Source organism: Nerophis ophidion, linkage group LG17 (genome assembly GCF_033978795.1).
Source record: "Nerophis ophidion isolate RoL-2023_Sa linkage group LG17, RoL_Noph_v1.0, whole genome shotgun sequence".
NCBI lineage: Eukaryota > Metazoa > Chordata > Actinopteri > Syngnathiformes > Syngnathidae > Nerophis > Nerophis ophidion.
Genome location: NC_084627.1, coordinates 18,090,259 through 18,115,748, shown reverse-complemented (window position 1 = coordinate 18,115,748; position 25,490 = coordinate 18,090,259). Strand labels below are relative to the sequence as shown.

Below are 25,490 nucleotides of genomic sequence, written 5' to 3'. Positions count from 1 at the left end.
TGATTTTATTATTCAAAAAAATGTACATTTATAACCACATTAACACACACAAGGGTACAAAAAATTTGTACTTGATACCAAATGGGTTCAAATATGAAAGGTACCCATCCTTACCTCACAAATGTCAAATGTCCCAGACTTAAGGTGTTGACCGTCCGTACTTATTTCACTAATAATAGTTTTAAAATGCACCTCCACATGGTTGTCCCTTTTTCAGTTTTGCATACATTGTCATACATTGTAGCTTTATACGTGTATGTATGTTTGAATGTTATTTCTATGAAGTTTTTTATTATGTCAGTCTTGGCTATGACGTATGTGCACATATGTCATTTGTGTGCCAAGTCACCCAGTAGAAAAGGACCAACTACCTACCAGCGCAGTCGTGTTTTTCTTTGTGGGGATAGACAAGCAAGCCCAAAAAAGCAACGACACCATGAATTGATTAACGTGGACCCCGACTTAAACAAGTTGAAAAACTTATTCGGGTGTTACCATTTAGAGGTCAATTGTACGGAATATGTACTGTACTGTGCAATCTACTAATAAAAGTTTCAATCAATCAATCAAAGACACGTTCAAACCGATCCAAAAACGAATGAATTTTGCATGCGGCCTTAGAAAAAAACAAGCCCAAATCCTTTTTTTATAAGCCGACTTAGCAACACTGCTGCTAGCAGCTCGAAACTCCGGTGATATGTCAACACACAGCGTGGATGGAAAAAACGTATGTCTTGTGGAGAGAGTGACTTCTCAGGGTTTTGAAGCTAAACTTGCCATTCAGCATACCGTTGTCTTTCAATCAATCAATCAATCAATCAATCAATCAATCAATCAATGTTTACTTATATAGCCCTGAATCACTAATGTCTCAAAGGGCTGCACAAACCACAACACAAACCACTACGACATCCTCGGTAGGCCCTCATAAGGGCAAGGAAAACTCACACCCAGTGGGACGTCGGTGACAATGATGACTATGAGAACCTTGGAGAGGACGAAAGCAATGGATGTCGAGCGGGTCTAACATGATACTGTGAAAGTTCAATCCATAATGGATCCAACACAGTCGCGAGAGTCCAGTCCAAAGCGGATCCAACACAGCAGCGAGAGTCCCGTTCACAGCGGAGCCAGCAGGAAAACATCCCAAGCGGAGGCGGATCAGCAGCGCAGAGATGTCCCCAGCCGATACACAGGCAAGCAGTACATGGCCACCGGATAGGACCGGACCCCCTCCACAAGGGAGAGTGGGACATAGGAGAAAAAGAAAAGAAACGGCAGATCAACTGGTCTAAAAAGGGAGTCTTTGTCCATTTCTGTTCTTTATTTGTTCCTGTGACTCAAAATTATCTGGAACGCTGCAATTTAAAAATAGCACGATTAGGGCTGGGCGATATTTTGAATATACTCAATATATCGCGGGTTTGTCTCTGTGCGATATAGAAAATGATTATATCGTGATATTCAAATATAAGTTTTCACGCAGTTGCTTTAGCTGCTGGCATTACACTACAGGTGTTTCTCACTCTTTCTTTTCTCTCCTTCTCACAGAGACATAAAACAAGCGCACCTTCTTACATACGTCACATACTGTCGCTCGTGCAACGTCATACGCCCTCGTAGAGCAGAGAGGTAGCGGCATGGGTAACGTTAGCTGTGGCAGGTGGCGCTAACGGAGAGGTGCGAGTGGTAATACGAGAGAGAGAAGGTGCGAATCTGATAACAAATGAAGGAATAATTAATTCCCAGGAAAAACTGCACAGGGTCCATCGTCTGGCGCTGGTTTGGGTTTAAGCAGGAAGATTTTGAAGAATTATGCGGCAAAAGCGTTGCTACAAAAAGTAGCAGAAGTCCTAATTTGTAGCATCTTTTGAAAAGTTACCCGTGAGAGAATGAAGAGTGCTAGAAACTCTGCATGTCAACATCTCAGTTCGGTGCCACAGCCACAAAATGCCAAAGCAACCATTTCCACATCTACACCGTATAAAAAAAATAGTCGACAACAGAAGAAGATAACGTCCGCAGGAACCTACCATATAGCGGAGGACATACACTATTTGATTTCCTATTAAGCAGCTCATTTGTATTTTGACAGTTTTTGAAATATCTGGTGTGACATCATGCACAAAAGTGCACTTTATTTGATTTAAACTATTGTAGTGGCATTCTGTACAAAAAGTGCACTTTCATTTAGTGTTGTTTTGATATGTTATCTTAGTGACATCATGCACAAAAGTGCACTCATAGCTTGTTTTAAAATACCTCTGACAATCTTGCACTTTCTGTTTTGGAAATTGCATGAATGTTTGTGCCACTGCTTAAAAACTGTTTAGTAAATTCACTTTTGGTCAATTGGCTTAGTTGTGATTTCCCTTTCTGCATGAAAGTATAAAATGAGCATATATTAATGCAATATGAAAAATAATGTTTTAATGTAGACACATAGAATCATAATACTGCTGTGATTATATGCATCAAGTGTTCATTCAAGGCTAAGGCAAAATATCGAGGTATATATAGTGTATCGTGACATGGCCTAAAAATATTGAGATATTAATAAAAAGCCATATTGCCCAGCCCTAAGCACGATACAATTTTTTTTTCTTTTTACAGGAAACTTCTGTTATTCTTGACAGCCCTCATTTCTACATATTTGTGTTACTATCACATTTATACCTTAGGTTTATATTCTTAAGATTAATTAAAAATGTTGTTTAAATCACAATTTGGTAGTGTTCCTGGGTTTTCACTCAGTCCTGTTGCCCTAACACAATATCAACCCGTTTGAAAAATTTTGAATATTCCACAAGTCACATGGTCTAGAAAGTTGCATCATTCAAATCTTCTGCAGGTTCCTATTTCAAAACTGAACAAATCTCAGCACAGTCTTGTTACCTAATTGATTTATCTTAAAAGTATTTTTTGTGGAATCACTGTAATTTGCTTAGTGACAATATGCTATTGGCATGAATGCTATGTGATGACTTATATTTGCTGAATTTCACCTAGGGATCTATGAAGTACTTTCTATTCTATTCTGTTCTATATTTCAAATGTGTGCTAATTCTATGCTACCAACTCTCTTTTGTTACTTCCAGTCCTGTTAGACAAAAGTTTTTCATCATACAAACCCCATTTCCATATGAGTTGGAAAATTGTGTTAGATGTAAATATAAACGGAATACAATGATTTGCAAATCATTTTCAACCCATATCCAGTTGAATATGCTACAAGAAAAACATATTTGATGTTCAAACTGATAAAAATGTTCTTTTGCAAATAATCATTAACTTTAGAATTTGATGCCAGCAACACGTGACAAAGAAGCTGGGAAATGTGGCAATAAATACTGATAAAGTTGAGGGATGCTCATCAAACACTTATTTGGATCATCCCACAGATGTGCAGACTAATTGGGAACAGGTGGGTGCCATGATTGGGTATAAAAACAGCTTCCCAAAAAAATGCTCAGTCTTTCACAAGAAAGGATGGGGCGAGGTACACCTCTTTGTCCACAACTGCATAAGCAAATAGTCAAAAAGTTTAAGAACAACGTTTCTCAAAGTGCAATTGCAAGAAATTTAGCGATTTCAACATTTACGGTCCATAATATCATCAAAAGGTTCAGATAATTTGGAGAAATCACTCCACGTAAGCGGCATGGCCGGAAACCAACATTAAATGACCGTGACCTTCCATCCCTCAGACGGCACTGTATCAAAAACCGACATCAATCTCTAAAGGATATCACCACATGGGCTCAGGAACACTTCAGAAAACCACTGTCACTAAATACAGTTGGTCGCTACACCTGTAAGTGAAAGTTAAAGCTCTACAATGCAAAGCGAAAGCTATTTTTAAAAAAACATCCAGAAACGCCGCCGGCTTCTCTGGGCCCGAGATCATCGAAGATGGACTGATGCAATGTGGAAAAGTGTTCTGTGGTCTGACGAGTCCACACTTCAAATGTTTTTGGGAAATATTTGACATTGTGTCATTCGGACCAACGGGGAAGCGAACCACCCAGACTGTTATTGACGCAAAGTTGAAAAGCCAGCATCTGGGATGGTATGGGGGTGCATTAGTGCCCAGGACATGGGTAACTTACACATCTATGAAAGCACCATTAATGCTGAAAGGTACATACAGGTTTTTAAACAACATATGCTGCCATCTAAGCGCCGTCTTTTTCATGGATGCCTCTGCTTATTTCAGCAAGACAATGCCAAGCCACATTCAGTACGTGTTACAACAGCGTGGCTTCGTAAAAAAAGAGTGCAGGTACTTTCCTGGCCCGCCTGCAGTCCAGACCTGTCTCCCATCAAACATATGTGGCACATTAGGAAACGTAAAATACGACAGCGGAGACCCCGGACTGTTGAACGACTGAAGCTCTACATAAAACAAGAATGGGAAAGAATTCCACTTTCAAAGCTTCAACAATTAGTTTCCTCAGTTCCCAAACATTTATTGAGTGTTGTTAAAAGAAAAGGTAATGTAACACAGTGGTGAACATGCCCTTTCCCAACTACTTTGGCACGTGTTGCAGCCATGAAATTCTAAGTTAATTATTATTTGCAAAGAAAAAAAATACAGTTTATGAGTTTCAACATCAAATATCTTGTCTTCGTACTGCATTCAATTGAATATGGGTTGAAAATTATTTGCAAATCATTGTATTCCGTTTATATTTACATCTAACACAATTTCCCAACTCATATGGAAACGGGGTTTGTACATACACTGTTGCGTTTTGCCTTCATTTGGGGGAATAATGTCACACTTAAGTAAGCACATTATGTATTTTGGAAATATTCTGAAGGTTAAATCGGGATAAGAACCGCACTTATGATGCACGCGTGCCTGCCGAATAACATTCTTGTAAACACAGATTACCGAAAAGACGTCGCTTTTGTTTCCTTAATAAGGAAACAGTAGCGACCTGAGCCATTTCCTAATTAAAACACAGAATTAAGTGGAGATGAGCCTCTAATACAAACAAAATCAAAAGAACAGCTTCTCTATTATTATGTCTTATCCCTTGAAAACATACTGACCGACTTCACGGCACGAGCCGCGTACAAATAGGTCAGCAAATGCCACGCTCAAGTATTAGATCATATCATCGCAGTGTATCTTATTTTTTTTATTATTATTATCATTATTAACCCACCGGCTACCCCTCCTCTTTTTTTGGGACGAAAACATCTCCCCACCCTTACCCCCACACACACACACACACACAAGTCACAATACACGACGCTCTTACTTCTCTCTGTGTCTTAATCCCTGGCAGACTTTAAGTGTCTGGCATCGGGGCAAAATCCCAAACTGGAGAGGAGCGTGTTTGGAGACCTAATCCCCTTACTCATAGACTCTGCTTGCCCCCAATTCACCTCTCCCAAAGTAGGCCAAGAACAAGGAGCCACAACAGAGCAAGCAAGCAAGCAGCATCAAGCATTATGTTGCCAGACACACACACACACACACACACACACACACACTGATGGACGCGTGGACAGATGATGTATAAGCTGATATACAGTGAACTATAGGCGCAGCCAGATGCTGACAAACACGCTTGCGTTTATTATACACACACAAACACACTGGTCTTAGTGCGTCGGATGGGTTTGTCCGCAGTATAACTTTCCATGAAAGTGCTTCAGGACGGGTTTTGCAGTGTGACGACATAAAGAAATCAATAATTTTCCCATCTGCAGTTTGCAGCAATGTCGGCTTATACAATTGAGAGTATGCAAAGCGATCGAATAAAGGCCTACTGAAATGAGATTTTCTTATTCAAATGGGGATAGCAGGTCAATTCTATGTGTCATACTTGATCATTTTGCGATATTGCCCTATTTTTGCTGAAAGGATTTAGTAGAGAACATCGACGATAAAGTTCGCAACTTTTGGTCGCTAATAAAAAAGCCTTGCCTGTACCGGAAGTAGCAGACGATGTGCGCGTGACGTCACGGGTTGTAGGGCTCCTCACATCCTCACATTGTTTATAATCATAGCCACCAGCAGCTAGTGCAATTCGGACCGAGAAAGCAACGAGTTCCCCATTAATTTGAGCGAGGATGAAAGATTCGTGGATGAGGAAAGTTAGAGTGAAGCACAAAAAAAAAAAGAAAAGCCGACGGCTCCAGGCGACGCCAGTGTGAGCGATTCCGATGTTATTAGACACATTTTCTAGGATAATTCTGGAAAATCCCTTATCTGCTTATTGTGTTAATAGTGTTTTAGTGAGATTATAAAGTCATACCTGAAAGTCGGAGGGCTGCGGTGAACGCCAGTGTCTCTGAGAGGGGCCAAGATCACAGCTGCCTTTTTGACAGCTACAGGAGGAGGTCGCATAATCCACACAAGTGTCCGTTAAGAGCCAACTTAATATCACAATTTTCCTATCCAAAAACTTGCTGGTTGACGTAGAGAAACATGTACGCTTGACCGCTCTGTGTTAAAGCGTCACAACACACAAAGAAACACCGGCTGTGTTTCGGTGCTAAAGGCAGCTGCAATCCACCGCTTTCCACCAACGGCGTTCTTCTTTACAGTCTCCATTATTAATTGAACAGATTGCAAAAGATTCAGCAACACAGATGTCCAAATTACTGTGTAATTATGCGATGAAAAGAGACGACTTTTAGCCGTCTAATATGTCCGCTACACCCGAGACGTCACAAACACGCGTCAACATAAGCGTCATCATTCCGCGACGTTTTCAACAAGAAACTCTGGGAGAAATTTAAAATTGTAATTTAGTAAACTAAACCAGCCGTATTGGCATGTGTTGCAATGTTAATATTTCATCATTGATATATAAACTATCAGACTGCGTGGTCGGTAGTAGTGGGTTTCAGTAGGCTTTTAACTGTCAGTGGTTTGCATGGTGCTAAACACATAGACTGGAACACATGTTGTCTTCATTTTTTCCAAATATGGGCAACAACTTCCATAAATGAAACATTCATATGCATTAATTTAAACAATTGGATACTTTTCAATACTTTTCTCAATAAAGGGGACCACAAAAAATGGCATTATTGGCTTTATTTTAACAATAAATCTTATGGTACATTAAACAAATGTTTATTATTGCAAATTTGTCTTTAAATCAAATAGTGAACATACAAGACAACTTGTCTTTTAGTAGTAAGTAAGCGAACACAGGCTCCTAATTAGACTGCTGACGTCTGCAGTAACATGTTGTGTCATTTTCCATTCTATTATTTTGTCAAAATTATTAAGGACAAGTGGTAAGTGGAAAATGAATTATTAATGTACTTGTTCATTTACTGTTAATATGTGCTTACTTTCTCTTTTAACATGTTCTATCTACACTTCTGTTAACATGTAATAATCACGGATTCTTCTGTTGTTTGATACTTTACATTAGTTTTGGATGATACCACACATTTAGACATCAATCCGATACCAAGTCGTTACAGGATCATACATTGGTCATATTCAAAGTCCTCATGTGTCCAGGAACGTATTTCCTGATTTTATAAACATAATATAACCAATACTTTTTAGAGGCGGTATATTACCGAGTATGATTTATTAGTATCGCGGTACTATACCAATACCGATATACCGTAAAACCCAAATTTATTCTTATACTATTGTGACTTAAAATTGGAACTTGTTTCTTGAAAAATTACCAAAATATTTCATCTTTTTTTGTAATGTTATGACATCTCTGTCATTTTGATTTTATTCTCATGACATTTTAACTTTATTCTTGTAATATTACAACTCTTTACTTGCAAAAAATAAAACTTTTTTGTAGGATGTCCATGTTTATTGTCTTGATTCTTATGACATTACATTTTTTTTCCCTTGGGAAAAAAACAACAACCTTTCTCCCCTGTATTGTCTTGTTTTGTCTTGTGACATTACTGCTGAACTCATCTAAAATTGTAGAATATTTGTAGATTTTCTTTTTTAATAAAAAATATGTAAAAAATATTTCAAAAAGACTATTGCTAACATATACTTTTGTTCTTTAAGAATACAAAAACAAATATACAGTGGGGAAAAAAAGTATTCCCACTTAAAATGATGACAGAGGTCTGTAATTTTCATCATAGGTACACTTCAACTGTGAGAGACAGACTGTGGGAAAAAAATCCAGGAATTCACATTGTAGGAATTTTAAATAATTTATTTGTAAATTATGGTCGAAAATAAGTATTTGGTCAACCATTTAAAGCTCTCACTGATGGAAGGAGGTTTTGGCTCAAAATCTCACGATAAATGGCCCCATTCATCCTTTCCTTAACACGGATCAATCGTCCTGTCGCCTTAGCGGAAAAACAGCCCCAAGGCATGATGTTTCCAACCCCATGCTTCACAGTAGGTGTGGTGTTCTTGGGATGGAACTCAGTATTCTTCTTCCTCCAAACACGACGAGTTGAGTTTATACCAAAAAGTTCCATTTTGGTTACATCTGACCACATGACATTCTCCCAATCCTCTGCTGTATCATCCATGTATCCATTTTGGTATAAATTCAACTTGTCGTGTTTGGATGAAGAAGAATACTGAGTTGCATCCCGAGAACACCACACCTACTGTGAAGCATGAGGGTGGAAACATCATGCTTTGGGGCTGTTTTTCTGCTAAGGGGACAGGACGATTGATCCGTGTTAAGGAAAGAATGAATGGGGCCATGTATCGTGACATTTTGAGCCAAAACCTCCTTCCATCAGTGAGAGCTTTGAATGGTTGACCAAATACTAATTTTCCACCATAATTTACAAATAAATTATTTAAAATTCCGACAATGTGAATTCCTGGATTTTTTTTTCACATTCTGTCTCTCACAGTTGAAGTGTACCTATGATGAAAATGACAGACCTCTGTCATCATTTTAAGTGGGAGAACTTGCACAATCGGTGTCTGACTAAATACTTTTTTCCCCCACTGTGTATATATATAATGTGTGTTAGGGCTGTGAATCTTTGGGTGTCCCACGATTCGATTCAAAATCGATTTTTTTTGCAATTCAAAACCGATTCTCGATTCAAAAACGATTTTTTCCCAATTTAAAAGGATTCTCTATTCATTCAATACATAGGATTTCAGCAGGATCTACCTCAGTCTGCTGACATGCAAGCGGAGTAGTAGATTTTTGTAAAAAAGCTTTTATAATTGTAAAGGACAATGTTTTATCAACTGATTGCAATAATGTAAATTTGTTTTAACTCTGAAACGAACCAAAAGTATGACTTATTTTATTTTTGTGAAAACATTGGACACAGTGTGTTGTCAAGCTTATGAGATGTGATGCAAGTGTAAGCCACTGTGACACTATTGTTCTTTTTTTTTCTTTTTTATAAATGTCTAATGATAATGTCAAGGAGGATTTTTTTAATCACTGCTATGCTGAAATTATAACTAATATTGATACTGTAGTTGATAATATTGATTTTTGTTTCACTACTTTTGGTTTTTTCTGTGTCGTGTTTGTGTCTTCTCTCAATTGCTCTGTTTATTGCAGTTCTGAGTGTTGCTGGGTCAGGTTTGGTTTTGGAATTGGATTGCATTGTTATGGTATTGCTGTGTATTGTTTTGTTGGATTGATAAAAAAAAAAGGCAAAACATTGATTTTTTAAAAATGAGAATCGATTTTGTATCGCACAACGTGAGAATCGCGATTCATATTCGAATCAATTTTTCCCCACACCCCTTATATATATATATATATATATATATATATATATATATATATATATATATATATATATATATATATATATATATATATATATAATGTATATATATATATATGTATATATATATATATATATATATATATATAGATATATATGTATATATATATATATATATATATATATAGATATATATATATATATAATGTATGTATATATATATATATATATATATACAGTATATATAATGTATATATATATATATATATATATATATATATATATATATATATATATATATATATATATATAATGTATAATGACCGTGAAGATGTTCTTTAAGTGAATGCCTCGTACTATCTGCAGTTGAGTTCAGATAACAGGCAATCAAAGAGTCCGTTCATTAACACCCTCCCACTCCCTCTGCCTTCACCAGCAGAAAACAGGCTGGAGTTGTGCAAAAGATTAGATTTGACTTTTTCCATTATGCAGATTGTTTTGTCATCCCCTGACCGCCCACCCACCCCACCCCTTCCATATGATCAATTATTTTTATTGAGCGATAGCTGAGCCAAAGCAAACAGTCTGCTTCTGATCATGCACTTAATAGTAATAAACTCCATGAGCCTTGTTGCCTTGCATTGGCCATTCAGTGATCTTATCGAGCAATGCAACTTCCAACCCCGATGGCCACTCATGCTGCTAAAGTGCTCCTTTGGAGACTAATGAAGATGCGAGCGGTGTTGTCATGGTGACAAATGACACAAAATGTCTCATACCCCCCAAGAGGCCATTTGAGGGCAGGTCACATTTCTTGCGTATCTGTGATAAATGACCGTGCAACACTTTTGCATGTATTATATCGCATGAGTATATCATCTGCATACATTGAATTGTTTTGCACCCATTTTACATATTCTGTAGGTAAAAGACCAACATTCTTCTTCAATTTGCAAAAATATGTTTATTTCTTCTTAATACAGTAAGGTCTTTCTTGACATAAACTGCCTTTTTAGCATCAAGTTATGCCTCGGTTTGTGTACTTTTTGTGCTCCAGTACACATTTGTAAGAGCCTTTTGTTTGTATAGATGAAGCTTTTACTCATTTTCCTGCAAAAGTGCTGCAATTACAAAAGTGTTGCATGTATATTTTTTAAGTGTATATACAGTGGGGCAAAAAAGTATTTAGTCAGCCACCGATTGTGCAAGTTCTCCCACATAAAATGATGACAGAGGTCTGTCATTTTCATCATAGGTACACTTCAACTGTGAGAGACAGAATGTCAAAAAAACCCTCCAAGAATTCACATTGTAGGAATTTTAAATAATTTATTTGTAAATTATGGTGGAAAATAAGTATTTGGTCAACCATTCAAAGCTTTCACTGATGGAAGGAGGTTTTGGCTCAAAATCTCACGATACATGGCCCCATTCATTCTTTCCTTAACACGGATCAATCGTCCTGTCCCCTTAACAGAAAAACAGCCCCAAAGCATGATGTTTCCACCCCCATGCTTCACAGTAGGTGTGGTGTTCTTGGGATGCAACTCAGTATTTTTCTTCCTCCAAACACGACGAGTTGAGTTTATACCAAAATGGATTCATGGATGATACAGCAGAGGATTGGGAGAATGTCATGTGGTCAGATGAAACCAAAATAGAACTTTTTGGTATAAACTCAACTTGTCGTGTTCGGAAGAAGAAGAATACTGAGTTGCATCCCAAGAACACCATACCTAATGTGAAGCATGGGGGTGGAAACATCATGCTTTGGGGCTGTTTTTCTGTTTAGGGGACAGGACGATTGATCCGTGTTAAGGAAAGAATGAATGGGGCCATGTATCGTAAGATTTTGAGCCAAAACCTCCTTCCATCAGTGAGAGCTTCGAATGGTTGACCAAATACTTATTTTCCACCATAATTTACAAATAAATTATTTAAAATTCCTGGATTTTATTTCACATTTTGTCTGTTGAAGTGTACCTATGATGAAAATTACAGACCTCTGTCATCATTTTAAGTGGGAGAACTTCCACAATCGGTGGCTGACTAAATACTTTTTTGCCCCACTGTATGCTGGAAAAAACAATGTGAGGCAGATGGGTTTGTTTTTCAAAAATGGGCCATCAGCTCACAAGGGAGAGGCAAATTTAAGTTGCTCAGTTTAAATCTGAAATCAGCTTACCTCAATCTCATTTTGCTTTTGTTGCTCCTTGTTGTCCGTAATGAGCCGGTGCCGCTGATATTACAGCCGAGGGATTATAATAAATAATAATAATGATGAAAGAAAATACATGGAAATGTAAAGCAGAAGCCTGCCTCCTCGGCTTTGTGCATGGAGACGCGTATTATTCTTGATGGCAATTCATTACAATGGGAGGCTTCACTGGAAATAACACACTAACCTTTGAAGAGATGTTTGTGAACTAGGATTATTTATTTTGCCATTCTTTTGTCAACCAGATGATTTAGGAATGCAAACATAGCTTTATGCTCCTTATGCAAAACTGACTATTATACAGACATTAATATTTCAAAAAATATATAAATTAATTGGATTTTGTAGTGGACTGCCTTTTTGTTTGTACCAGTAAAATAACTAGAATCTTCTGAACTTGTATTCTAAGACAAAGTAGGCGGATTCACCGGTGCAATGCCTCCCCCTAGTGGCAAGTGTGAAGTACGGCACCATTTTGGCGATATAGTCACAATGTCAATACAGTGCAGTAAAAAATAATACATGTACTATTTGGAAACAAATTATGAAGCTGAATTTTAGAATTGCTATGAAAAACTAGTGGAAAGAAATAAAATGATAAAATTGCTTTCAAAGATTGATTAGTAGGACTGTTTGTTCCAGTCTTATGAATAATTTAGTAGTGCTATTCTTGTGAAGAAAAACGTAGAGAAAACATTTACAGAATTACAGTAGTTGAGGCATTAGAAAATAAGAGATTTTATTTTTTAATCTTACTGAAACATAGCATTATTGTCCTAACATGACTACTTTCTTCTCGACAAATTACCACTCTAGTTTTGTAACATGATTATAATCCTATATGTATTAATCTGACTTTATCACATACATATACAACTGTAATTGTCCTAAATAAAAATAGTATTATGTATTTTTAAGTTTATTTGTGCTACTAAGGTTGCTTCAGGATTCCATTAGGATGCGTTGGCTGCTGTTGGAATTCTCAAAATCACGTCGCCAGTTTCGCTTTTCAATGTCCATCCAACCATCACTTTTCTACTGCTTGTCCCTTTCGGGGTCGCAGGGGGTGCTGGAACCTATGTAACATTATTTTCCTAATATGACTACGTTCTTCTCGACGAAATATCACTAGTTTTTTTAACATGATTAATATTCCTATACAAAATAATCTGACTTCATCACATACATATACAACTGTAATTGTCTTCCATCCATCCATCCATTTTCTACCGCTTATTCCCTTTTGGGGTTGCGGGGGGTGCTGGCGCCTATCTCAGCTACAATCGGGCGGAAGGCGGGCTACACCCTGGACAAGTCGCCACCTCATCGCAGGGCCAACACAGATAGACAGACAACATTCACACTCACATTCAAATACAAGGGCCAAATTTAGTGTTGCCAATCAACCTATCCCCAGGTGCATGTCTTTGGAGGTGGGAGGAAGCCGGAGTACCCGGAGGGAACCCACGCATTCACGGGGAGAACATGCAAGCTCCACACATTGTCTTAATTAAAAATAATATTATGTATTTTTAAGTTTATTTGTGCTACTAATGTTGCTTCACGATTCTATTAGGATGCGTTGGCTGCTGTTGGAATTCTCATAATCACGTCGCCAGTTTCGCTTTTTAATGTCCATCCTACCATAAATGTTCTACTAGTTATCCCTTTCGGGGTCGCGGGGGATGCTGGAGCCTATATAACATTATTGTCCTAATATGACTACTTTCTTCTCGACAAAATATAATTAGTGTGTCAACATGATTATTATTCCTTTCTCTAATTATCTGACTTTATGACATACATATACAACTGTAATTGTCCTAATTATAATAATATCATGTATTTTTTAGTGTATTTGTGCTACTAATGTTGCTACATGATTCCCGGTCAGGATGCCACCCGAACGCCTCCCTAGGGAGGTGTTTAGGGCAAGTCCGTCCGGGAGGAGGCCACGGGGCAGACCCAGGACAGGTAGGGAAGACTATGTCTCCTGGCTGGCCTGAGAACGCTTCGGGATCCCCCGGGAGGAGCTGGACGAAGTGGCTGGGGAGAGGGAAGTCTGGGTTTCTCTGCTTAGGCTGCTGCCCTCGTGACCCGACCTCGGATAAGCGGAACAAAATGGATGGATGGACTACTTTCTTCATATAAAAATCTGACTTCATCACATACATACAAAAATGTAATTGTCCTAATTAACTAGTTTTTTAACATGATTATTATTCCTATATATAATAATCTGAATTCATCATATATACAGTGGGGTAAAAAAGTATTTAGTCAGCCCCCGATTGTGCAAGTTCTCCCACTTAAAATGATGACAGAGGTCTGAAATTTTCATCATAGGTACACTTCAACTGTGAGAAACAGAATGTGAAAAAAAATCCAGGAATTCACATTGTAGGAATTTTAAACTCCTCTCTGAGCTGCAACCTTATCGTGGTAGAGGAGTTTGCGTGTCCCAATGATCCTAGGAGCTATGTTGTCCGGGGGCATAAAGCCCCCTGGTAGGGTCTCCCAAGGCAAACAGGTTCTAGGTGAGGGATCAGACAAAGAGCAGCTCGAAGACCTTTATGAAGAAGAAAAATCATGGACCCAGATTTCCCTCGTCCGGACGCGGGTCACCGGGGCCCCCCTCTGGAGCCAGGCCCGGAGGTGGGGCACGATGGCGAGCGCCTGGTGGCCGGGCCTGTTCCCGAAGAGGCAACGTGGGTCACCCCTCCAATGGGCTCACCACCCATAGCAGGGGCCATAGAGGTCGGGTGCATTGTGAGCTGGGCGACAGCCAAAGGCAGGGCACTTGGCGGTCCGATCCTCGGCTACAGAAGCTAGCTCTTGGGACGTGGAACGTCACGTCACTGGGGGGGGGAAAGAGCCTGAGCTAATGCGCGAAGTCGAGAAATTCCGGCTGGATATAGTCGGACTCACTTCGACGCACAGCAAGTGCTCTGGAACCACTTCTCTCGAGAGGGATTGGACCCTCTTCCACTCTGGCGTTGCCGACAGTGAGACGCGACGGGCTGGGGTGGCAATTCTTGTTTCCCCCCGGCTCAAAGCCTGTACGTTGGAGTTCAACCCGGTGGACGAAAGGGTAGCCTCCCTCCGCCTTCGAGTGGGGGGACGGGTCCTGACTGTTGTTTGTGCTTATGCACCAAACAGCAGTTCAGAGTACCCACCCTTTTTGGGTACACTCGAGGGAGTACTGGAAAGTGCTCCCCCGGGTGATTCCCTTGTCCTACTGGGAGACTTCAACGCTCACGTTGGCAACGACAGTGAAACCTGGAGAGGCGTGATTGGGAAGAATGGCCGCCCGGATCTGAACCCGAGTGGTGTTTTGTTATTGGACTTTTGTGCTCGTCACAGTTTGTCCATAACAAACACCATGTTCAAACATACGGGTGTCCATATGTGCACTTGGCACCAGGACACCCTAGGCCGCAGTTCCATGATCGACTTTGTAGTTGTGTCATCGGATTTGCGGCCTCATGTTTTGGACACTCGGGTGAAGAGAGGGGCGGAGCTTTCTACCGATCACCACCTGGTGGTGAGTTGGCTGCGATGGTGGGGGAGGATGCCGGACAGACCTGGGAGGCCCAAACGCATTGTGAGGGTCTGCTGGGAACGTCTGGCAGAGTCTCCTGTCAGACAAAGTTTCAATTCCCACCTCCGGAAGAACTTTGAACAGGTCACGAGGGAGGTGCTGGACATTGAGTCCGAGTGGACCATGTTCCGTACCTCTATTGTCGAGGCGGCAGATCGGAGCTGTGGCCGCAAAGTAGTTGATGCCTGTCGGGGCGGCAATCCTAAAACCCCTTGGTGGACACCAGCGGTGAGGGATGCCGTCAAGCTGAAGAAGGAGTCCTATCGGGTCCTTTTGGCTCATAGGACTCCGGAGGCAGTGGACAGGGACCGACAGACCAAGCGGTGTGCAGCTTCAGCGGTCGCGGAGGCAAAAACTCGGACATGGGAAGAGTTCGGGGAAGCCATGGAAAACGACTTCCGGACGGCTTCGAAGCGATTCTGGACCACCGTCCGCCGCCTCAGGAAGGGGAAGCAGTGCACTATCAACACCGTGTATGGTGCGGATGGTGTTCTGCTGACCTCGACTGCGGATGTTGTGGATAGGTGGAGGGAATACTTCGAAGACCTCCTCAATCCCACCAACACGTCTTCTTATGAGGAAGCAGTGCCTGGGGAATCTGTGGTGGACTCTCCTATTTCTGGGGCTGAGGTCGCTGAGGTAGTTAAAAAGCTCCTCGGTGGCAAAGCCGCAGGGGTGGATGAGATCCGCCCGGAGTTCATTAAGGCTCTGGATGCTGTGGGGCTGTCTTGGTTGACAAGACTTTGCAGCATCGCGTGGACATCGGGGGCGGTACCTCTGGATTGGCAGACCGGGGTGGTGGTTCCTCTCTTTAAGAAGGGGGACCGGAGGGTGTGTTCCAACTATCGTGGGATCACACTCCTCAGCCTTCCCGGTAAGGTTTATTCAGGTGTACTGGAGAGGAGGCTACGTCGGATAGTCGAACCTCGGATTCAGGAGGAACAGTGTGGTTTTCGTCCTGGTCGTGGAACTGTGGACCAGCTCTATACTCTCGGCAGGATTCTTGAGGGTGCATGGGAGTTTGCCCAACCAGTCTACATGTGCTTTGTGGACTTGGAGAAGGCATTCGACCGTGTCCCTCGGGAAGTCCTGTGGGGAGTGCTCAGAGAGTATGGGGTATCGGACTGTCTTATTGTGGCGGTCCGTTCCCTGTATGATCAGTGCCAGAGCTTGGTCCGCATTGCCGGCAGTAAGTCGAACACATTTCCAGTGAGGGTTGGACTCCGCCAAGGCTGTCCTTTGTCACCGATTCTGTTCATAACTTTTATGGACAGAATTTCTAGGCGCAGTCAAGGCGTTGAGGGGTTCCGGTTTGGTAACCGCAGGATTAGGTCTCTGCTTTTTGCAGATGATGTGGTCCTGATGGCTTCATCTGACCGGGATCTTCAGCTCTCGCTGGATCGGTTCGCAGCCGAGTGTGAAGCGACCGGAATGAGAATCAGCACCTCCAAGTCCGAGTCCATGGTTCTCGCCCGGAAAAGGGTGGAGTGCCATCTCCGGGTTGGGGAGGAGACCCTGCCCCAAGTGGAGGAGTTCAAGTACCTAGGAGTCTTGTTCACGAGTGAGGGAAGAGTGGATCGTGAGATCGACAGGCGGATCGGTGCGGCGTCTTCAGTAATGCGGACGTTGTACCGATCCGTTGTGGTGAAGAAGGAGCTGAGCCGGAAGGCAAAGCTCTCAATTTACTGGTCGATCTACGTTCCCATCCTCACCTATGGTCATGAGCTTTGGGTCATGACCGAAAGGATAAGATCACGGGTACAAGCGGCCGAAATCAGTTTCCTCCGCCGTGTGGCGGGGCTCTCCCTTAGAGATAGGGTGAGAAGCTCTGCCATCCGGGAGGGACTCAAAGTAAAGCCGTTGCTCCTTCACATCGAGAGGAGCCAGATGAGGTGGTTCGGGCATCTGGTCAGGATGCCACCCGAACGCCTCCCTAGGGAGGTGTTTAGGGCACGTCCAACCGGTAGGAGGCCACGGGGAAAACCCAGGACATGTTGGGAAGACTATGTCTCCCGGCTGGCCTGGGAACGCCTCGGGATCCCCCGGGAAGAGCTGGACGAAGTGGCTGGGGAGAGGGAAGTCTGGGTTTCCCTGCTTAGGCTGTTGCCCCCGCGACCCGACCTCGGATAAGCGGAAGATGAGTTTATACCAAAAAGTTCTATTTTGGTTTCATCTGACCACATAACATTCTCCCAATCTGCTGCTGTATCATCCATGTATCCATTTTGGTATAAACTCAACTTGTCGTGTTTGGAGGAAGAAGAATACTGAGTTGCATCCCAAGAACACCATGCCTACTGTGAAGCATGGGGGTGGAAACATCATGCTTTGGGGCTGTTTTTCTGTTAAGGGGACAGGACGATTGATCCGTGTTAAGGAAAGAATGAATGGGGCCATGTATCGTGAGATTTTCAGCCAAAACCTCCTTCCATCAGTGAGAGCTTTGAATGGTTTACCAAATACTTATTTTCCACCCAAAAAATTATTTAAAATTCCTACAATGTGAATTCCTGGATTTTTTTTCCACATTCTTTCTCTCACAGTTGAAGTGTACCTATGATGAAAATTACATTCCTCTGTCATCATTTTAAGTGGGAGAACTTGCACAATCGGTGGCTGACTAAATACTTTTTTGCCCCACTGTATATACAACTGTAATTGTCATAATACAAATAATATTACGTATTTTTAAGTTTATATGTGCTACTAATGTTGCTTCACGAGTCCATCAAGATGCTTTCGCTGTTGTTGGAATTGTAAAAATCACGTCGCCTTTTAATATTTTTTCCGCGGAATAGAGGTCTAAGCTTGAGTAAAACCAGTAAAGCGACCTAAGAGTAAACCATAAATCGCAACTTATAAATGTATAATTGTTTACCACTTTGATTTAAAACGAGCTTAACTTTTGCTGTCATCCAAGCACGACTTCCGGCTATGTGACATCACAATGTGGGCGGGACTTGGGGTTTTAATGTAGCTCTTTTCCGTAGCTGCTGCCATACTGCAGTGTGGCCCCTGCTTGGGGAGAGCTGGGGAGAAAGTGGCCCTGGAAAGGAGAACCGAGAAGGTGAAGGAAACAGTGGAGGGCTTTGAAAAGCCTTAAAGTGGCCTGTCTTTGGTTTTGGAGGCGCGGAAGGCAGGAGTTAGCGGCGGCGACATGGCTCAGTCGCCAGCTAACGGTGTAGACTTGGCTAGCAAGCGGCTACACTCAAGGTAAGAGGAACTATCTTCTTCAAAATAAAATGTCACCTTGTCGTTTGATGACGTACACCGGGAAGGCCAGATGATATTAGAGTACATGGATAACAGAGGCTATTTAGTTAAGGATAAACAAAGCATGAAAGGGGAGAGTTTCTCAACCGGACCGAACCAGAGAGTCCAGTTCCAAGCCTCAAGCCTGGCATTGGTGAACTGCAGACTGAGTGGAGCCCACGTACACTGTGGGTGTTGTAGTTCCTAGCACACTCTGTCCCGCTCCATTTCAAAGAAAAACACATGTTAAAGAGCTACTGAAATGAGAGTTTCTTATTTAAACGGGGATAGCAGGTCCATTCTATGTGTCATACTTGATCATTTCACGATATTGCCATATTTTTGCTGAAAGGATTTAGTAGAGAACATCCACGATAAAGTTTGCAACTTTTGGTCGCTATTAAAAAAGCCTTGCCTGTACTGGAAGTAGCAGGCGATGTGCGCGTGACGTCACGGGTTGTGGAGCTCCTCACATTGTTTACAATCATGGCCAGCAGCAGCGAGAGCGATTCGGACCGAGAAAGCGACAATTTCCCCATTAATTTGAGCAAGGATGAAAGATTCATGGATGAGGATAGTAAGAGTGAAGGACTAGAAAGAAGAAAAAAAAAGACAGGGCAGTGGGAGCGATACAGATGTTATTAGACACATTTACTAGGATAATTCTGGAAAATCCCTTATCTGCTTATTGTGTTACTAGTGTTGTAGTGAGATTATACTGTCGTACCTGAAAGTCGGAGGGATGTGGCCACGGTAGGGCTGGGCGATATGGTCTCTTTTTAATATTGCGATATTTTAGGCCATATCGCGATATACGATATATATCTCTGTATTTTGCCTTAGCCTTGAATTAACACTTGATGCATATGATCACAGCAGTATGATGATTCTATATGTCTACATTAAAACATTCTTCTTCATACTGCATTAATATATGCTCATTTTAAACTTTCATACAGAGAAGGAAATCACAATTAAGTCAATTTACCAAAACTGTATTTATTAAAGTTATTAGCAGGTGACCCTTCAAACAATGTTACATTTTAGCAGTTATGCTACTTTTGGTAGCAACGATTGTGCCCCACACTTGACAAATTAAAGTTGTCTATTCCACATATTCCCGCTTAAAGGCGAACCACCACCAGACTATGGACCCCGTTCGGTTTGAATAAATTCTTCTTTCATTTGTTACCAGATTCGCACTTTCTTTCTCTCATAGCAACACCCTGCTAGCATCACAGCTAACGTTAGCGGCGCTGCTACCTCTTTGCTGGGCAAGGGCGTATACTGTACGTATTTGACGTATGATGTGACAATATGTGACGTATGTAAGAACCTGCGCTTACACTCTGTGAGAAGGAGACACAAGAAGGAGTGGGAAGAGCCTGTAGTGTAATGCTCGCAGCTAAAAGCAACTGCGTGAGAACATATACACAAATATTACGATAGTCATTTTCTATATCGCACAGAAACAAACTCGCGATACATCGCATGTATCGATATATCGCCCAGCCCTAGGCCACGGGTGTGGTGACCGCCAGTGTCTCTGAGGGAAGACACGCAGCTGCCTCTTTGACAGGTGCACGAGGAACGACGCAAGCTCCACTCATGTCTACGGTAAGAGCCGACTTATTACCACAATTTTCTCACCGAAACCTGCCGGCTGACATGTGGTCAGGAACCATGTTCGCTTGACCACTCTGTTCCATAGTAAAGCTTCACCTTCAGGAATGTAAACAAGGAAACACCGGCTGTGTTTGTGTTGCTAAAGGCAGCTGCAATACACCGCTTCCCACCTACATCTTTCTTCTTTGACGTCTCCATTATTAGTTGAACAAATTGCAAAAGATTCAGCAACACAGATGTCCAGGATACTGTGTAATTATGCGATTATAGCAGACTACTTATTGCTGGGATCGGGGTGGAAAGAAGTGTCCGCTACAATCCGAGACGTCACGCGCACGCGTCATCATACGCGACATCATACTGACGTTTTCAACAGGATACTTCGCGCGAAATTTAAAATTGCAATTTAGTAAACCAAAAAGGCCGTATTGGCATGTGTTGTAATGTTAAGATTTCATCATTCATACATAAACTATCAGACAGGGTGATCAGTAGTAGTGAGTTTCAATAGGCCTTTAAAGGTTATCCAAGACCGCCTCTAAAATACTCATTTACTAATTAGGTAAGCAAGAGGGGCAAAAGTCTAACTAAATGCAACACACGTGTATGAACAAACAGTCAAGTTTAAAGGCCTACTGAAACCCACTACTACCCACCACGCAGTCTGATAGTTTATATATCAATGATGAAATATTAACATTGCTACACATGCCAATACGGCTTTTTTAGTTTACTAAATTACAATTTTAAATTTCCCGGGAGTTTCGTCTTGAAAACGTCGTGTAATGATGACGTGTACGCGTGACGTCACAGGGTTTTAGGAAGTGTGAGCGCTGCGCACACACACAGGTAAAAGTCGTCTGCTTTAACGGCATAATTACACAGTATTTTGGACATCCGTGTTGCTGAATCTTTTGCAATTTGTTCAATTAATATTGGAGAAGTCACAGTAGAAAGATGGAGTTGGGAAGCTCTAGCCTTTAGCCACACAAACACACGGTGTTTCCTTGTTTAAAATTCCCGGAAGTGAAAATTTACCATGTATCACACCGCGGTCAAGCGAACATGAATCCAGACCAAATGTCAACCAGCAGGTTTTAGTGAGAAAATTGTGGTTAAAAAGTCAGTTCTTACCGGATGAAAGCTGAGCTTGTGCCGTCCATAGCTGCCGTCGACTCCCCTGAGGCACTGCGCGTCAACACCCGGCCGTGGACACACCCTTCCGACTATCAGGTAATATTAAACTCACTAAAACACTAGCAACACAATAGAATAAGGATTTCCCAGAATTATCCTAGTAAATGTGTTTAAAAAAATCGGAATACGTCCCAATGTTATCGCGTTTTTTTTTTTAACTCGTTTTTTTCTTTTTCTAGTCCGTTGCTATCAATATCCTCAAAAAATAATCTTTCATCCCCGCTCAAATTAATGGGGAAATTATCATTTTCTCCGACCGAATAACTGTTTTTGTTGGAGACTCCCATTAAAATCAATGTGAATATATGAGCAGCCATGAACATGTGACGTCATCGTCTGCGACTTCCGGTAGAGGCGAGGCTTTTTCAGGAAGTACCAAAAGTGGCGAACTTTATCGTCAATTTTCTCTACTAAATCCTTTCAGCAAAAATATGGCAATATCGCGAAATGATCAAGTATGACACATAGAATGGACCCGCTAGTCCCGTTTAAATAAGAAAATCTCATTTCAGTAGGCCTTTAAAGGACCTTTATGTAAAATTGTCATTTCAGTAATCAGCCGCGTGAGCCTGTTTATGTGACTTTTTTGCTCTCCTTTTGAGAATAGGCTCCCAAACAGTCACTTTTAAAGTTAATGTTTGTTTGTGCTATTGGGTATCGGACTTTCTGATTGTAGCGGTTCGCTCCCTGTACGATCAGTGTCAGAGCTTGGTCCGCATTGCCGGCAGTAAGTCGGACACGTTTCCAGTCAGGGTTGGACTCCGCCAAGGTTGCCCTTTGTAACCGATTCTTTTCATAACTTTTATGGACAGAATTTCTAGGCGCAGTCAAGGCGTTGAGGGGACCCGGTTTGGTGGCTGCAGGATTAGGTCTCTGCTTTTTGCAGATGATGTGGTCCTGATGGCTTCATCTGGCCAGGATCTTTAGCTCTCACTGGATCGGTTCGTGTGAAGCAACCGGAATGAGAATCGGCACCTCCAAGTTCGAGTCCATGGCTACTGCTTGGAAAAGGGTGGCGTGCCATCTCCGGGTCGGGGAAAAGACCCTGCCCCAAGTGGAGGAGTTCAAGTACCGAGGAGTCTTGTTCATGAGTGAGGGAAGAGTGGATGGTAAGATCGACAGGCGGATCAGTGCGGCATCTTTAGTAATGCGGAGGCTGTATCGATCCGTTGTGGTGAAGAAGGAGCTGAGCCGGAAGGCGAAACTCTCAATTTAACTTTCGATCTACATTCCTATCCTCACTTATGGTCATGAGCTTTTGGGTATGACCGAAAAGACAAGCTCACGGGTACAAGTGGCCGAAATCAGTTTCCTCCACCGGGTGGCGGGGCTCTCCCTTTAGAGATAGGGGGAGCTCAAAGTAAAGGCGCTGCTCCTCCAACTGATGGATGGATGGATGGATGTTTATTTTTGACATCTTAAGGGAAACGCCTAATGCTTCATGAACAGGATACACAAATAAGATAATCAAGCACGATGCCGTTTTTAAAAAGTGTAATGTTAGCGCTGTAGCTCACTGAGGCCCCGTTTACACTAAGCCGGATAAAGTTATCCAGGGTAAATCACACCTAACCTTATCCGTGTCCACACACAACAATGCCACCGTTCAAGACCCTCACCACCACCCGTCCACCGGCGCAACGCGACCTGATACGCATGTGCGGAAAATGCACGTCCTAGTCCTCCCCAGTGTTGCTTTGTGTTCAAGTTCTTAAACGGAACTTACCCGGACAGTATCCAGTGTTGTGGTATTTCAATTAACTGGAATCCAATGTGCTGTGGGGCCCTATTGTAGTAAATCACACCTGAGGCATCATAAATTAATCTCATCTTTTTGGACACGTAAACAATGTGATAAAGAACATTTGACAACACTTACAACAATCAATCTAGACAGAGAATACCCAAAGTACTGTTGTTGTGGGTTCGCCGCTGGGGTATTCTTTTGTGAAATATGGCGTCAGGGGATAAGCTGGGTCACCCAAAATAAAAACGGGGAGCGGATCTTCATCTTCCAGCAGTTGTTTGGGACATGATGAGATGGTTCCATCTAGGGCTGGGCGATATGGCCTTTTATTAATATCTCAATATTTTTAGGCAATGTCACGATACACAATATATATCTCGATATTTTGCCTTAGCCTTGAATGAACACTTGATGTATATAATCACAGCAGTATGATTATCCTATGTGTCTACATTAAAACATTCTTGTTCATACTTCATTAATATATGCTTATTTTAAACTATCATGCAGAGAGGGAAATTACAACTATGTAAGTCAATTGACCAAAACTGTATTTATTAAACAGTTATAAAGCAGTGGCACAAACATTCATTTTGTTTTTTAGCTAATTCATGAAAGTAATCACACCGTTCGCTGTGCATCGTCTTCCAAATGTGTTTTGTCATCCCTGTTCCTCTTCTTGTATTTCCATCATATATTGTGAAAACTGGCAAACGATCATTGTCGGTTATAAGTAGACCAATCTGTAGTGTTATCAAAATCATTGGTAAAAATATAAGTAAGCTTGGCACTGTCTTGATTTTACGATACAAACTGATGCTATACATTGTATCAATGAATCGATGGACTTTGGCTTATTCGGGTTCAATAAGTCAATATTGAAGTCAGCACACAAGAAAATTATTTTATGACAAATGTCCATAGAATTTGCTTTGATCCAGTCTTCAAATGTTTCAATATTTGATACATGGGGACGACAGCGTGGCGAAGTTGGGAGAGGGGCCGTGCCAGCAATCTGAGGGTTACTGGTTCAATCCCCCCCTTATACCATCCTAGTCACGTCCGTTGTGTCCTTGAGCGAGACACTTCACCCTTGCTCGCTGAGGGGTCCTGGTCCTCAACTTTTTTTTTTTAGCATTAAGTCTTGCTTCCCTTTGTGTCCTGTGCCCAGAGAATCATTTGAATCAGATAACACCAAAAATGTTGGGATTTTTTTCCATAGATTTTAACGTTGCAGCAGCGAGCTGACGTCAGTGCCTTTCGTATCAGCTGGCTAACAGCAGTTGCTTCTCTAGTGACTAGCGGCACTTTTAACTTTATTTCACCATTTTTGTACTTTGCGCCATTCATATCAACTTGAGATGTCTGCCTTTCAAAAATGTGTTGCCGACAATTATGTTTGTTGATAAAAGTCGTGCCGTCAACACTTGTGTTTTTCCGTCCAGAAGTGGGTAACTTGCAAAAACATCCCCAGTGATAAAATGAAAAGTGTGAGGATATTTCCTTGTTAAAAAGATGAGTACCTTGCTCATTTTGCAAAGCGGACTTTGTTTTGATGGCAGTACATCTGTGATATGCAAGCATTTAAAGCGGAGACATGATGACATAAAATAGTGCTTCTCAAATATTTTCTGATACGGCCCCCCTGCGAAAAAACTAAAAATGTTTTGCCCCCCCCACTCTCCATCGTGACTATAAATAGTATAATTTGTCAATAAAAATGTTATAACTATACCTCTGCATAACATTGTAAGTTTGTCAACATAAAATAAAACCCACTGGTCTTTCGTCGTCCTCCACCGTGGTTGTGAAGCCCATCCATCCATCCATTTTCTACCGCTTATTCCCTTTTGGGGTTGCGGGGGCGACTGGCACTTATCTCAGCTACAATCGGGCGGAAGGCGGTGTACACCCTGGACAAGTCGCCACCTCAGGTTGTGAAGCCAAATGCTACAAACGCTTCATCATATTCTGGTACGGCAAAAAAAAGCTTCTCCAAAGTCACAAGGACTGTCCTAAAAAAAGGGCACTAAAACAAACGGCAACCACACACACACAGACAGGCACCAATGCGGAGTTATAATAAGATTAAACATACAATCTATTAAATAGCCAACATTTTAAGAATAAATCTATTATATAATTCTACACATTGAGTCTAT

The 25,490-nt window shown here is 41.6% G+C and overlaps 1 protein-coding gene across 3 annotated transcripts in view; it reads left to right on the top strand.

Annotated features, from left to right (window-relative positions):
- gpsm1b (G protein signaling modulator 1b) overlaps positions 1 to 25,490 on the top strand; it is a 92,095-nt gene that overhangs the window by 19,018 nt on the left and 47,587 nt on the right. The window contains exons 1-2 of one of the 3 annotated variants that reach the window (XM_061876418.1): positions 20,352 to 20,375; positions 21,550 to 21,617. The exons of 1 other annotated variant lie outside the window; for it this stretch is intronic. In XM_061876418.1, coding sequence (XP_061732402.1) covers positions 20,367 to 20,375; positions 21,550 to 21,617 — 77 coding nt within the window. In that variant the 5' untranslated portion in view covers positions 20,352 to 20,366. Of the gene's footprint in view, positions 1 to 18,440; positions 18,720 to 20,351; positions 20,376 to 21,549; positions 21,618 to 25,490 lie in introns of those variants that run through there. One more of the 3 variants, XM_061876419.1, reaches the window with a different exon arrangement.